Below are 13,166 nucleotides of genomic sequence, written 5' to 3'. Positions count from 1 at the left end.
TTCCACTTGGGTATCGCCAAGCTTTTGGCAAAATTTGATGCAATATCGCTGCTCATGTTGTTCCATCATTTTACACCTTACTGGAATCCGATGAGCGCTCACTACACGTCCTCACTCATAGGCTGACTGCCAGCGACTGACGCTTTCTGCGGGCGGGAAAAAGTTCACGACTGCGCATGAATGTCCCCTCCACATCTCCACCGAAGGGATCCTCCCGCGCTTCATTGGTTTACGCGGGAAAAAAGAAGGCTCGATACTTTTTGAACACACCACGTACATATATCTGGTATAATGAAGTTCTATTCAAACCTTCCATGGTGCTTTGCAAAGGTAGGAAAAGGAGCAGCAGGTTATTATATGATGATCAGAAAGTACAAAATTTATCTAAAATTACTTTAATGGACAATATAAATAACACAATTTACACTACACTAACACAACACACAAGCATTCACACATCCACATTCTACCTCACAACTGTAGTCAACAATGATGCTAACGTAAAGCTCAGACCTGAAGGAGGTGCACACCATGACACTGAACTCTCCATAATGTTGCCACACATAAACTACTGTAGATCTGGTCTGATGGAACTGTAGTACTGAAGAATATCTGACAAGGTTAAAATTTTTCTGTTTTAAGTATCAATCCAGTTTCACAACTGCCCTCTCATTCCTTTAGATTTATTATGTCCTCCTAGCTCTTTTCCCTTCACAACAAAGAAAATGTCAAAGATCCAAATTTGTTACACTGTTTATAGGAGAGACACTCACACAATGCTTTACTTAACACTATTAAAGAAATGTATCTACAGTACATAGAACTCTTATTAGAAGGTTAAGTTATCGCAAGAATGGATATATTTGTGGCCTGAGATGTTCGTAGTTCGACCCTCAATACACAGTACAAAACCCAAAATTTAGTGTAGATTAGTTATGTTAACACTAGGGCCCCATTGTGTACAATATATATAAGATGTGCTTAAATGTTTTATAAAATAAATAACAAAAAGAAATAAATGTCCAACAAAGACATATCTAAGCCAATAAATACAGTACTTAATTTCCACTTAAAACCAACTCCACTGGTCTCAAGATATATTGAAATAACAGTAATCCATTTTCTAATACGTACTGCTTAGAAATACCTTTGACAGTAAGCTGCTTGTTAAATGCTGTTATTTCAATAGTTGCCATCTAAATTAATTTCAGTGCCATTCTCTCTTTAAAAATATATACAGATAAAAAAAAAATATTTCCTAGTCTGATCTTCCATCTTTCCTATTGATTGCCTGGAAAGCCGAGATCAGGAGTCCAGATTTCGATTTCATAACCTTTTCAATGTTCTCTTTTTATCCTTAAGTAATTTCTTCTTCTCCTTGTCAGCTGTCACCTTCTTGTCACCTGCATGTTTCTTGGCCATGGGACCATCAGCTGAGGATGCTGCTACTTCTAACCCTGCCTTGGGAACTTTTGATGACTAGAAGACAAAGAAAATTCAAATATTAAAGAACCCAAAAGCGCTTCCTACCATTTGCAACAATCACGATCAGGGGTGGGAAATATGATCCATCAAAGAAATAGTGTCCCCCAGCAATAATTTTCTGACATTATTAATAGTCTTTCAAGACTTTTTACATTCTCATACATGATTTAGAGTGGAAGTAAATATATTTCAGATGTTGACAGAAATGCGACCTTTATCTACTATACTTATAAATAGACTTAAGCACAATGGAGTCCCCCTATTCACTTTAATGTGCATCCTTCACACATTGAGAACATTTGTCAGAGTTTATGGTATTGTGACTTGAGTCATTATTGTTTAATTTGTGTGCATTTTGGTGAATCTGGAAAGTATGTTCAGCCAATATGAATAGCTGATACAAACTTCACAAATCCATTAGTTGACTTGTGGAATTTTCCTCACTAGGCTCTCTAACCTGCAGTCACTTCAAGACATTCCCATCTGAGTAACAATATGTGCCCACTCCTGATCAAGATAACAGCATGTCCCTTGTCCATTTGGCTGTGCACTTTCTTTTGTGGAGGACAGTTTGAAGTGGCAGTTACCTCAAGAGTGAACGGTACAAAAATGTGGTTAACAGCTACCTTCAGCCCTCTTTTACTCCTTGAATACAACTAGCTTCTTATCATGTTTCAAAACTTATAGATGACAAATTGAATTGTCTTACCTGTGGACAAGTTTCCCATGGCAGAAATATAGAATATACAGACAAGGAAAGCATTTCCATACTGCATGCACAGCACTACCTGTATTTATGTATTTATCAAAATGTGATATATCTAATATTCTCACAACGTACATTATATATTTCAGGGACTGCATTACCAGATACATTAAACAGGTAGTATAGGAACTAACTGCATGTTCTATAACTCAACTGTTTCTATTAACACAAAGAAAATGACATTTTCTGCAGAAAATAGAACATGCATTCAACTGAATGAATTTATATTACTGTACTCCCTTACCAATGCATGAATTTCTGTCATCATTTTTGCTCTTTGAGAATAACATTCATATTGTTCCAACAGTAATCTTCCAGCTTCTTCATTTAGTGCAGATTCTGCATTTGGTACAATGAGCAAACATTTCACAGTCTGTAACAGTAAAATATATGTTATAGAGAGATGAAATGCAAAGAAAACATAAATAAAGCAACTGAAATGCTCTAATATCAGCCATAGGCACACATCTCATACATCACCCAAAGAAGGAAAATTGAGGGTACATATTGTTCATTATGAACCATATAGTCTGGCAGGAAGTTAACCAGTGTTTTAGAATAACAAATTCTCTGCCTTCAGGGCATGAGTAAATTCTTATCTAGAATTAATTATGTTTATTAAATAAATAAATAGAGCCACAACTTTAAAGTACGTTACAATTATTACTTATCATCCTCACTATTTCACACTTCACTAAGGTATCCAATGTCCTCTCCAGGACCTGCAGAGCAGGTTGGAACAGCAGTACATGGGAAGCAGACGACTCCAACATTGTCCAGATTACTGCCTGTTCTAATGTTTGTCATAGGTATTCTCTATCTATTGATGATAATGTGGGATTATAAAAGGTTATCAACCCTGTCCAGTATGATTGACGAATGTTTTTTCCTCCTTTTTTAATCTTTCATCTTTGACATTCTGCAGTCTGAGAGGCCATCTTCAGAAGGACATATCAATACAGTCTTTCTGAAGATGGTCTCTCAGACCAAAACATGCCAAAGATGAAAGATTAAAGGAGAAAAAACTGTTAGGATAGCTGGTGCCCTGACTGAAATTTTAACTGAGAACCTGTAGTGTGTTACCACTATGCCAATATATTGGTCTGATTGCAGTCAATATGGAAATGAACAGTCACTCATGCAGTCAACAAAAATGACCAATGTGGTGTGTGTGCTAGTTCCACCTCCCTAGATCTCAATCTATTGCTCTTGTAGTGAAATATAGCACTCAATAGACTTTTCACAGTTGAATTCTCTATACAAAAGAAAACTTAGAGATGTGCATTCAAAGGATTCTTCGCAAACATCCACAGGTATAAGTGCCCACAGACTCATGTACACCATGTCAAAAAGTGTGGGATCACACATTCAGTTTGTGAAACAGGAAAGAGTGTATGAGGAGAGGTTTGAGATATTCAGTTGAAGATATAAAGCAGTTACTTAGAGCTAATAGTGCAGTACCTTCATGGGTCACGTTAACACATAATATAAGAATATGGAACAAATGAAATCCTCATAACATTCAATGTAACATTATACAGTGTGTAAGCAGGGGTGTGATGTATGTGTATGGTGAATTATTTGCTTTAGAACTTCAGAATCTGTCTACAAGCTGCAAGGTGTGCTTGAAGGCAGAAGAGGATCAATGCTAGCAGCTGTCACCTCTATACCATTCCCTCTAGTCATGCAGTAAACTGTCATACTGTCATAAGCGGCAACTGAATCACCTGTAGCTGCAAAGTATTTATATGGAAACTGCACCACAACATATCAGTCAGCTGCTGTGGGCAAGATGGATTCAGTGACAAGTTAGGTGGTTTAGGTACATTAGAATAGTTATGTTAGGATTCATAACTGTAAATAAAGCCTGAATTTAGAAACGATTGAATGAGGATACAATATTGTAAAAAAGTTCCCCAATATATTTTATACACTGCTTCCATTTTTCACCACTGATTTCAACAGTATTTGCAGCTACAAGTATAAGCAGACACATTCCAAATAAACAAATGACATGCAAATATTGGTTCATTACACATATCTTTCTATGTTACATAATCATATGTTCCCTATTCTACCTTCTTAACATTCTGTAACTTAAAAAGCATTTATACATACAAGCAGTATATGTTTGATTCCAAGGTCAGGTTTCCAGTCCTTCTTCAGTGTATTGACACAGATTTCACCATTCTTTGCTACATTTGGATGGAAAATTTTTGTGAGAAAAAATGCTTTTGGCGGTGTTTGTGGAAAATCTTTTCCAAGGGCAAGTTTAACACGAAAAACTCCCCCTGCATATGGTGTACCAGCTGGAACAGAAATATTTGAAACAAATGTTAACTATGAAGAAAGTTTTACATGTGCCAACTTGAAGAGAAAGCTTTTATAATACAACCGAACTTCAGGGCTCAAATTATAAACATATCATGGGAATTTACATTCATATCAAACTAACATTATGACTGTGCTAAATTTAAACACAATTCTCTCCTGTGAACAATCCTATAGAGATAAAATGTTCAGTAACACTTCAACAATGGACCACAGTGCATTAAAGAACTGAAACACTCCATATATTATGCAATACACACACAACATATTAATAAATGTTCTTACAGTTTGCTTACTTAATGGCTTTACCTATCAAAACAGTCTGCAAATACATGGGGCATTTTAAGCTGTACAGGGTATACAGAAAATGATGCAGTGATTACACACACAACAAAAATTGTGCTCCAGCTAAGTTTGCAAATAATGCCCTGACAAATGCCACGACTACACAAGAATATGAAAAATACAAATATAAGGAATGATACTGCTAAATATGTGGAGCACAATTTTGATAAAGTGAGGCCTACAGGTCTTTTCTAATTTAAGAAATTATAAATTTACGGAGCAAGGAACTCTGATTTTACATTCTTTATATACTAACCATTACAACAGGTCTGTATATTAGTTGCTAGTTTGCTATTATGTTTATATTGTCTTTAACTAAAAATTATGCTGTTGGATATAATACATTAATAACTGTTAGGATATCGTTTGATAATTCTACAACACGGCACACATCTGATTCGGCGATAATTACGCTATCCTATGCAAAGAGAACAGGTGTAGAGGTGTTTATGTTGGGTGGTTGGTCACTGATATACATGAAAAAACGCAACGACCCAAGACTAATATTGTGGATTTACGTATTGTATGTTACATTTTAATCACATATAAAGGACGATAGCTTATTACCTGGTCCTTCAATATAGGCCTGGATGTCTGTAATGTCTTCATCATTGATGTTTACTTTGATACCTTCTGGTGGGTCATTTACTAAGTCATTCATCTCCTTTACTACTCTCCGGATAATTTGCGGCGATAAGTTCTCAACATTCGACATCTGAAATGATAGTAAATTAAAATCTTAATGTATTTATATCATCTTCCGTAGTAATTATCAAGGTCCTCTAACACACGGCACTAAAGGCAACGGTTAGCAAACACATAATCGAAAAATCAAGCTGTGACCACTTGCATTTCTTATAATTACTCACCGAATTCATCGCTGTCATATTATTGTATAGGCAAGGGACAATTTATACACTTTTCAGGATTATTCTTTACAAATACTCATAAAAATCCTTAACGTCACTAACTCTACTACAGCTACTCCTGTTTGCTATAATATAAAGTAACATTTCAAATTATAGCCAATCACAAATAAGAACATATAATCTCAACCCCAAAATGAACTTTCTCTTTATTAGTATAATTTGCAAAAACAAAGAACATTTACAAATGAGAAATAGTGAATTATTTATTTCAGAAGTAAGAAATATAATATTATATGAGAATTTCATGCTTTATATTCAACACTACAGGTAGCAGCGAAATCTATTTATTATATATTATTACCACCAATTACCACGGATACTATCGCAATAACATGTCCTCTAAGAACGATATCAGTGTGCGTGTAGGTAATTGACAGCGATTGACAGTGTTATTGCATAGTTCGCGAGTAGTGTTGGTTAAGACGGTTAAACAGCGTAGGAAAGGGTGCATATATATACATATTGTGTAAAGATTAAATTGAAATTCCTCAGAATCTGAAGAATGGCTGCAGATAACATGATGGTAAATGAACAGGTAAATCGTCCTTTTATTACGGGTGTAATATTCCAGTCCTAGTGCTCATAACCTGCAGTTTTGATTTTATAGAGCTCTGTGCATGAGATTAGAATAGACTCCTATAATACATTTTGAAAAGTAGAAGACCATTCCAGCATTTGATGTATTGAATATTTGTGTGGACGCTCTCTCACTGCTTTATGCGTTTTGCAGTACCTACTGGTAAAAAGTGATTGTGAGGTAAAAGGTAAAGGTAAAGTTGGCCCTGTGCATAACTAATTACGCAATTACGCAATGAAGCCGTATGGGGGAATGGATGTATGGATATTTTCTTGACCCCGTCACTAGTTGGACATGACAAGTCAGCCTCACGCCCCAGACACTTTACCTTGAGGGAAGGAGCCCGCGGTACCCATTGGATAGGAAGCTTTGTGGGCCCTAGAGCCTGTCTGGATAATTTGGAGAAGAGAACATTTTTGACCTTACCAGGACTTGAACTTCGACCCCATGGTCATCCAACCCGTAGCTAGTCAATATACCAAGGCCCATAGGCTTGTGAGACATCGAGGCTCTCACATTTTCTAGACACTTGGCTCACAGATGGCAGTGAGATTGTCCGCCTCATGTGCTGGCTGCCTTTTACCCCCATGAAGATTCTTGGTACTCACCTCTATTAGAGGCTGAGTCAACCTCAGGACCATAGTGTGGCTAGAAGGATTACGTCAATTGGAAATTGAACCGGTGACCTTCCAGCTTGTCACATAGTGCCTGAACCAGCTACTCTACCGCATGTCCTGGCTGATTGTTGGTACTTTCGGAAACAGATCCATAGAATTCAATAAAAAATGCTAGTATATAATTTAGATTTTTGATTATGAGAACTAGGTATATGTAGTTGACAAAGTAGTGTTAAATAATCGAAGACACAACAAGATTATGACCTTCTGGTTCACAGCACTGTGTAGTAGGTGGATACAAACGTTTCACATGAACATGCTGCCTCTATCTTCAGGCTCAAAGTGAGTAATTTGGTATATATGCAAATTACAAGGGAAGGGTTATCACCATACTCACGTGACTCCAAAGATGGAGGTAGCATGCTCTCCAAAATGTTGGTATCCACCTGCAAGACTGCCCAGTGCCACAACCAAGGAGACCGTGGTCTGAACAATTACTGTTACAAAAATTTCATGTAACACCATCTTTGTAGGCTATAGAGATGCTAATCTATAGGGAGGATTCTGAGCAAGGAAACTTGAATGTACTGTGGTGTTGGAGACTTAAGCGGGAAGGTATATGCTCTAAGCAAGAACACATAAATATTAGCTCTTGCTCCTGGCAGAATTTCTCAAGCGAGCATCTCCCTGTATTTGGATATACATTAGTTTTACAGGGGCCACATTAGATTTATGTGAAGAGAGTGACAATGTTCATGTTGCATGACAGCAGGAAAACTGTTAGCTGAATTACTGTACACTGAAGAAAGCCATGTACAGAATAGTTGTTTGCTATTGTATCATGTTTTGCTACTGAAGAAACTGTTCAGATTGTTAATTGGTGAATTTAACAACCTACAAGTCATAACTACAAATACTTATAACACTGTTGCGGGTTTAGACAATTTACAAACCCCACACAATAATCCCTTCTGTAGTTTCTTTATTAAAACTGTCACAACACAACAATATTAAGGTCAGTGCCTAGTTTGGCTCTGCTACACGTTTCGGCTATTAAACGCCATCATCAGGCAAATACGTGGCTAACACACATACACCACTGATCTGCAGTACAAATAAAATTGGATACAATAATATTAATTATATTAAAATACTTCATGTAAAAATGCAATAAATTAGATTATATAATGCAAAAGTTATAGTGTAAAACAAGAATAAAAATTCTTCGAGTGATGCTTTACATCGAGTCATTCGTTGGTTTTTGTGATTTTGTTGTGTTCCCATGGGCAAAGTAATAGTATTAAATTTTGTTATAATCAGCAGTTGGTTAATTCAATCATCAGTTGTTGATTATGACAAAATTTAATATTAATTAATGTTATTGTATCCAATTTTATTAGTACTGCAGTTCAGTGGTGTATATATGGTAGACATGTATTTGCCTGATGATGGCTTTTAATAGCCTAAACATGTAGCAGAGCCAAACTAGGCACTGTTGCGTAAAGTCGCGGGCCACTTTATTGGCTTCTTCCTCCGAGTTTCTGGATTCTAGGTGAAATTAATTCAGAGGCGAGCTTTGAACCTGCTTCCAATCCGTGAATTTGTCAACCGGCTCCAAAAGATTTCCAGTTCTAACATGATCTAGCAAGTGGAAAACAATTGGTAGGTGATCTGAGTCCAGAATATCAGAGACAATGACTTCTGACAGCCAGGCATTCTTGTGCACAACAATATCGAGCACGTCACCATTTCCCATAGGAGAGTAATGAGTGGGACGTTGTGCTGAAATTTCAAACTCATTTATATGCAGTAAATTCAGCAGTTTCACGCCTGATGAGTTGGAAACACCACTATTCCAAAATGGATGTTTAGCATTCAGATCTCCCGACAATATCGACTTATGTCTAAAGCTTAAGAGCTCAGTGATGTCAGCATCATTCCAGGTGTGGCCTGGGGACTTATATACTGCTACAAGTAGTATTTCGCTATTACCAATCGGTATGCAAACCCCTGTGGCCTCTATTGAAACAAGCGGAGGCAGGTCTACATGTTTGTGGGGAATGCCTTTTCTCACTGCAACTGCAGTTCTGCCTTTCTTCTTGGGAAGCGGTCAGTACGATAAAAGTGATAATTTGGAATAAAGAATCTATCATGGGGTTTGAGATTTGTCTCTGAGAGAAGAGTCACGTCTATATGTAAGTCTTGCAGCTGTTTACTGAGCTCACAGCGCTGCCTCCAAATGCCATTTGCACTAAATGCTATGACTCTGAGCAGCCTATGAACTCTAGCAGCCATTTTGTTGCATTAAATTAAGTACCATTTTTGTAATGACCATTATTCTGTCTTCTTGTGATATAGCTCCACTGAGCTCTGTCATGATCTGATGCACTGCAGTGGCTACAGTGTCATTGTTAGACGAACTGGGAGCCTCTACTGACAAATCTGTTTACTGAAATTCCTGTTTTGGCACCTGCTGCTGCACGGGTTGCTGGACGCTTTTCCCCTCTATCTGGTAGTGCTGGTGTTGTCTTGATGCAGTGCAGCTGCGTAGGATTGCTCTGGTGAGGTGAACTTAGAGGAGAACGTCATCCCAGCTCCAATTGGAGCTCGTTGTGCTCTTCTCCTTTGCAGTTCTCCTTTCGCATGGCTGCAACCTCGGTATGACACTGGATGAGGTTTCTCTCCTACTAGGGTGCAATTGCAGCAACTCGGTGTAGATTCTGTATTCGTCTTTTCTGGGCATTCCCTATGCAGGTGGCCACCACCACACAACAGACATTGTGGGGGTTGCTTGCATTTGGCCCAGACATGGCCAAAGTTTTGGCAATTGTAGCACTGCGTTTGAGCTCTGTATGATTCTACCTTAGTAATTATATGATTAAGGCTATTCAGCTTGAATATCTCTTGAGATTTTATGTTTCTTGTTAAGGTAACAAGAGCGGTAGGGTTTCCACGTAGGTCTGTCCATTTGATGCTCTTCGATTGGTTGTCAGTTGCCTCACGTTTATGACGGAGTCTAAGCCCTCAAGGCTGCTGGAAATATCTTCTGCTGGTGTGTCTGGGGGAAGGTGGTGATTACTGCCTTGATAAACTTTTCAGAATTTGGAGAGAAGATGAAATACTGGAGATTAGTTTTCTCCAGGTAGGATTTCATGGCTGAATAGTCCATCATTTCTTTTGTTGTAATACGAGTTCCATTTTGTGTGTTTCGGAATTTGCCCTCTCCTTTGACACATTCTTTTAGGTCGCTTTGGAGTCGAATTAGGTTTGTGGTAGAAGTCATCACTGTTGGTGGGCGGCCTACCTGATTTTCTGGGAGCCTCATGCTCCAGTTGTCTCTGTGTCCATGTCATTAGCTCTGAGGGGTGCGAAGAAGTTGCGAGTTGGCACTGCTTTTGGAGTCTGCTTGTCAGCTGTGGATATTGGGATTGATTTGGTCGTCTTCTTGGTCGTCTCTGAGGTATCATTAGAGGTATGTCTCTTGCGTCTCTTTGTTTCCTGGAATTTGTCATCCTGGGCTGTTGATTCCAATGAGGTATTGTTCATTGCTCCATTTTGTCCTGCCTGTGCATTCACCTTCAGGACGTCCTGCAGTTCTTTCACTGTTACCGTGTAAATGCCGTAGAGAACACTGAAAAGTAGCTTCCCATTTAAAAGCTTATAAGATTTTGCTCTGTTCTCCTCCGCACTATTTACAATAGTTCCACTGAGAGTTTTCCCCCACTCTAGCCAGTGTGCATTTTGTAAGGTTTTCAATGCCACTGACCACTTTTTGTACCTGTTGTACTACAGAAGCTATTTCTGGGTTCTTGTTTGTTATGGCATGATATTCAGAGTTCAGCATTGATAGCTCCAGTATTTCTGGTATCCCCGTTGTGGAACATCCACCATCTTGGTATACACTCAGATATACCATTTGTTTATTGCTTCGCAGAGCACTGCACACAGCCGCAGCCGGGCGCAAACTTCACCAATACCACTTTCGCCAAATGGGAGTTGGCCGTGAGCACATTACGTATCGTGAAGTCTGTATAAACCACTCTGCCCAACATGTTTTGTTTACTTCACTGGTGTAGTGGATTTACTAATCACTATTGAATCTCTCTTGAATGCACGAATTCTAATGTCTCACTAAAAAGTTCACTCCACTGATCACTCTCTCTAAACTCCACTATATCACTTGAATAATATATATATATAATATCACTGGCTCACAAGTCAAAGTCACATTGCGACTGACGGTCAGTCAGTCAGTAAGTCTTGGTGTCGAGCCCAATTTGGGGCTCATGACCAGATATTAATTATTACTGTTTGACAGTTACTGTCTTGTTTCTGTGGGGCGCCTTCTCTGACGAGAGGACGGGTCTGTCTTTTGTATATGTTGCTGGTCCTTGCCATCACAGTCTTACTCAGGTCCGAGTCCCTTGGGACTCGCGACCATATTTTACTGTCTCAGAATTGAAACTTCCCTTTTTGTCACCTCCTACGACTCGCAGGGTCACGGTGGAGGTATCACTGCTCAGCCGGCCTTTTATACCATTCCCTGCTGCCTCGTGTTAACAGCGGTGTTCCCTGTTACATCACTGTGGGGGGTAGCAGAGTGTTTACTGGCCTGTTACTGTAGCAGCTGCAGCGGCTTCGATGCTGTTACGTCACTACGGCAGTGGTTGCCTGACACAGTTGCTCTTCTGTTGCGTCACAGCGGGGGGGTGTTTAGCAAGTGTTGCGTAATGATGGAAGGAGTGGTGTACGTGACGTCATTCGCGAGACCGCAGAGTTCACGTGACCCCTACTTCCTGTTGCGACATCCGCATCACACTATATTGAAATAAGATGCAGTCAGTTTGTGTGTCAAGACACTATAATTGTTTTTGTCAAGTGAATTTATCCCTAGTGGTAACTTGGAACTGGGAAACGCCACTTATGCTTGTCACTCATTTTCTCCTTTTACATGTAATGTATTTCCCTTGAGGTGTATTTACAGTTATATACTTCATAATGAGACTGGTTGTTTCAGGATAAACGAGTAAAGCACCTGAAACGAGAATTAGAAGGATGGCGTGAAGTTATATTGCCATTGAATTCAGTTCTTCTGTGGGAAAAAAGCTGGTATCCAGGCATGTTAGTTGGCATCACAACAACATTTTTTCTGTGAGTAAATCAGTATTTATAACTCTGATTATCCATTTGATGAGCATACATGTGGTAACCATATATCTCATACCTGTTTCCACCGATTCCCTATACATTTTTCCATATCTTCCCTCGGTAGGCCCCCCCTCCCCCCACCGTTTTTTTATTCAGTATTTTCATCTTTGAAACTATATAAAATGTGTTGTTGTTCACTTTGTTTAATATTTCTCCTTCCACATTTGCCTATATCCTGATTTTGTATTTTGCATTTCTTTCTTGTGCATTCTATACATGGAAAGCTTAAAAGTGAATGATGTCCAAAGAAAAACTACTGTAAAATAAATTTTGTACTTGGTGGGGGGGGGGGATGTGCATCAGAAGGTGGAAGGAAGAACTGGTGCACTGTAAACATATAGGCACCATTATTTGTGTGTGCTGTAAAGTGTAGTAGCCATGCAGTTTGTTGACATTTGGTCTAGAATTTATAAGAATTTGAGGTTCTCACAGCAGTGGATTTTGAAGGTATTAATATCAGAGAATTATGTATAGACAAAACCATGGAGGCATGTGCTGTAAAATGCAAATTTTTATCTAGTATATTTTGTATTTTAGCTATTTATAGGTCTCCGTCCAGTAATTTTCCTTTATTTATTACCCAATTAGAAACTGTTATAAAAAAAATTTACAAACCAAACTTACAGATTATAGTTTGCAGTGATTTTAATATAAATTATTTTGTAGACAATAATAAGAAGCAACAATTGAACTATATGCTGCAGTCTTTCAATTTATATAGTGTGGTTCATTTCCAAACTAGGATTAGCACTGCAACTCAGACATTAATAGACAATATCTTTATAGATATAACTGAATTTGAAAATTATATTATTCTTCCAGTATTTAATGGTTTATCTGACCATGATGGGCAATTATTGTCTTTACATCAACAAGAGTTCTACTCGTATTGTGGAAGTGTTAACCCA

At 38.3% G+C, this 13,166-nt stretch overlaps 2 protein-coding genes across 3 annotated transcripts in view; one reads left to right on the top strand and one right to left on the bottom strand.

The window, feature by feature from the left end:
- Positions 1 to 379: 379 nt before the first annotated feature.
- Positions 380 to 5,928, bottom strand: LOC111868202 (ubiquitin-conjugating enzyme E2 S). Its single transcript, XM_023858647.2, has 5 exons — positions 5,797 to 5,928; positions 5,495 to 5,642; positions 4,370 to 4,560; positions 2,496 to 2,624; positions 380 to 1,479 (listed from the first exon to the last, which is right to left on the bottom strand). The coding sequence occupies exons 1-5, from the start codon at positions 5,812 to 5,814 to the stop codon at positions 1,327 to 1,329; spliced, it is 639 nt and encodes a 212-aa protein (XP_023714415.1). The 5' UTR covers positions 5,815 to 5,928; the 3' UTR covers positions 380 to 1,326.
- Positions 5,929 to 6,173: 245 nt separating this feature from the next.
- Positions 6,174 to 13,166, top strand: part of LOC111868201 — a 193,250-nt gene continuing 186,257 nt past the window's right edge. For both annotated transcript variants that reach the window (XM_023858640.2, XM_023858641.2), the window contains exons 1-2: positions 6,174 to 6,391; positions 12,068 to 12,201. In XM_023858640.2, the coding sequence (XP_023714408.1) occupies positions 6,359 to 6,391; positions 12,068 to 12,201 (167 nt within the window). In that variant the 5' untranslated portion in view covers positions 6,174 to 6,358. The remainder of the gene's footprint in view (positions 6,392 to 12,067; positions 12,202 to 13,166) is intronic.

Source organism: Cryptotermes secundus, unplaced genomic scaffold, assembly GCF_002891405.2.
Source record: "Cryptotermes secundus unplaced genomic scaffold, Csec_1.0 scaffold146, whole genome shotgun sequence".
In the NCBI taxonomy this organism is placed as follows: domain Eukaryota; kingdom Metazoa; phylum Arthropoda; class Insecta; order Blattodea; family Kalotermitidae; genus Cryptotermes; species Cryptotermes secundus.
Note: the sequence above shows the minus strand (reverse complement) of the source record. Positions and strands in the feature narration are given on the sequence as shown.

Bases quoted from the DNA above. Each gene is read 5' to 3' on its own strand.
- LOC111868202 (XM_023858647.2), bottom strand. The intron at 4,561-5,494 runs GTAATAAGCTAT...TTTCTGTTCCAG, and splicing joins GGCCTATATTGAAGGACCAG to CTGGTACACCATATGCAGGG. The intron at 2,625-4,369 runs GTATGTATAAAT...TTACTGTTACAG, and splicing joins GAATCAAACATATACTGCTT to ACTGTGAAATGTTTGCTCAT.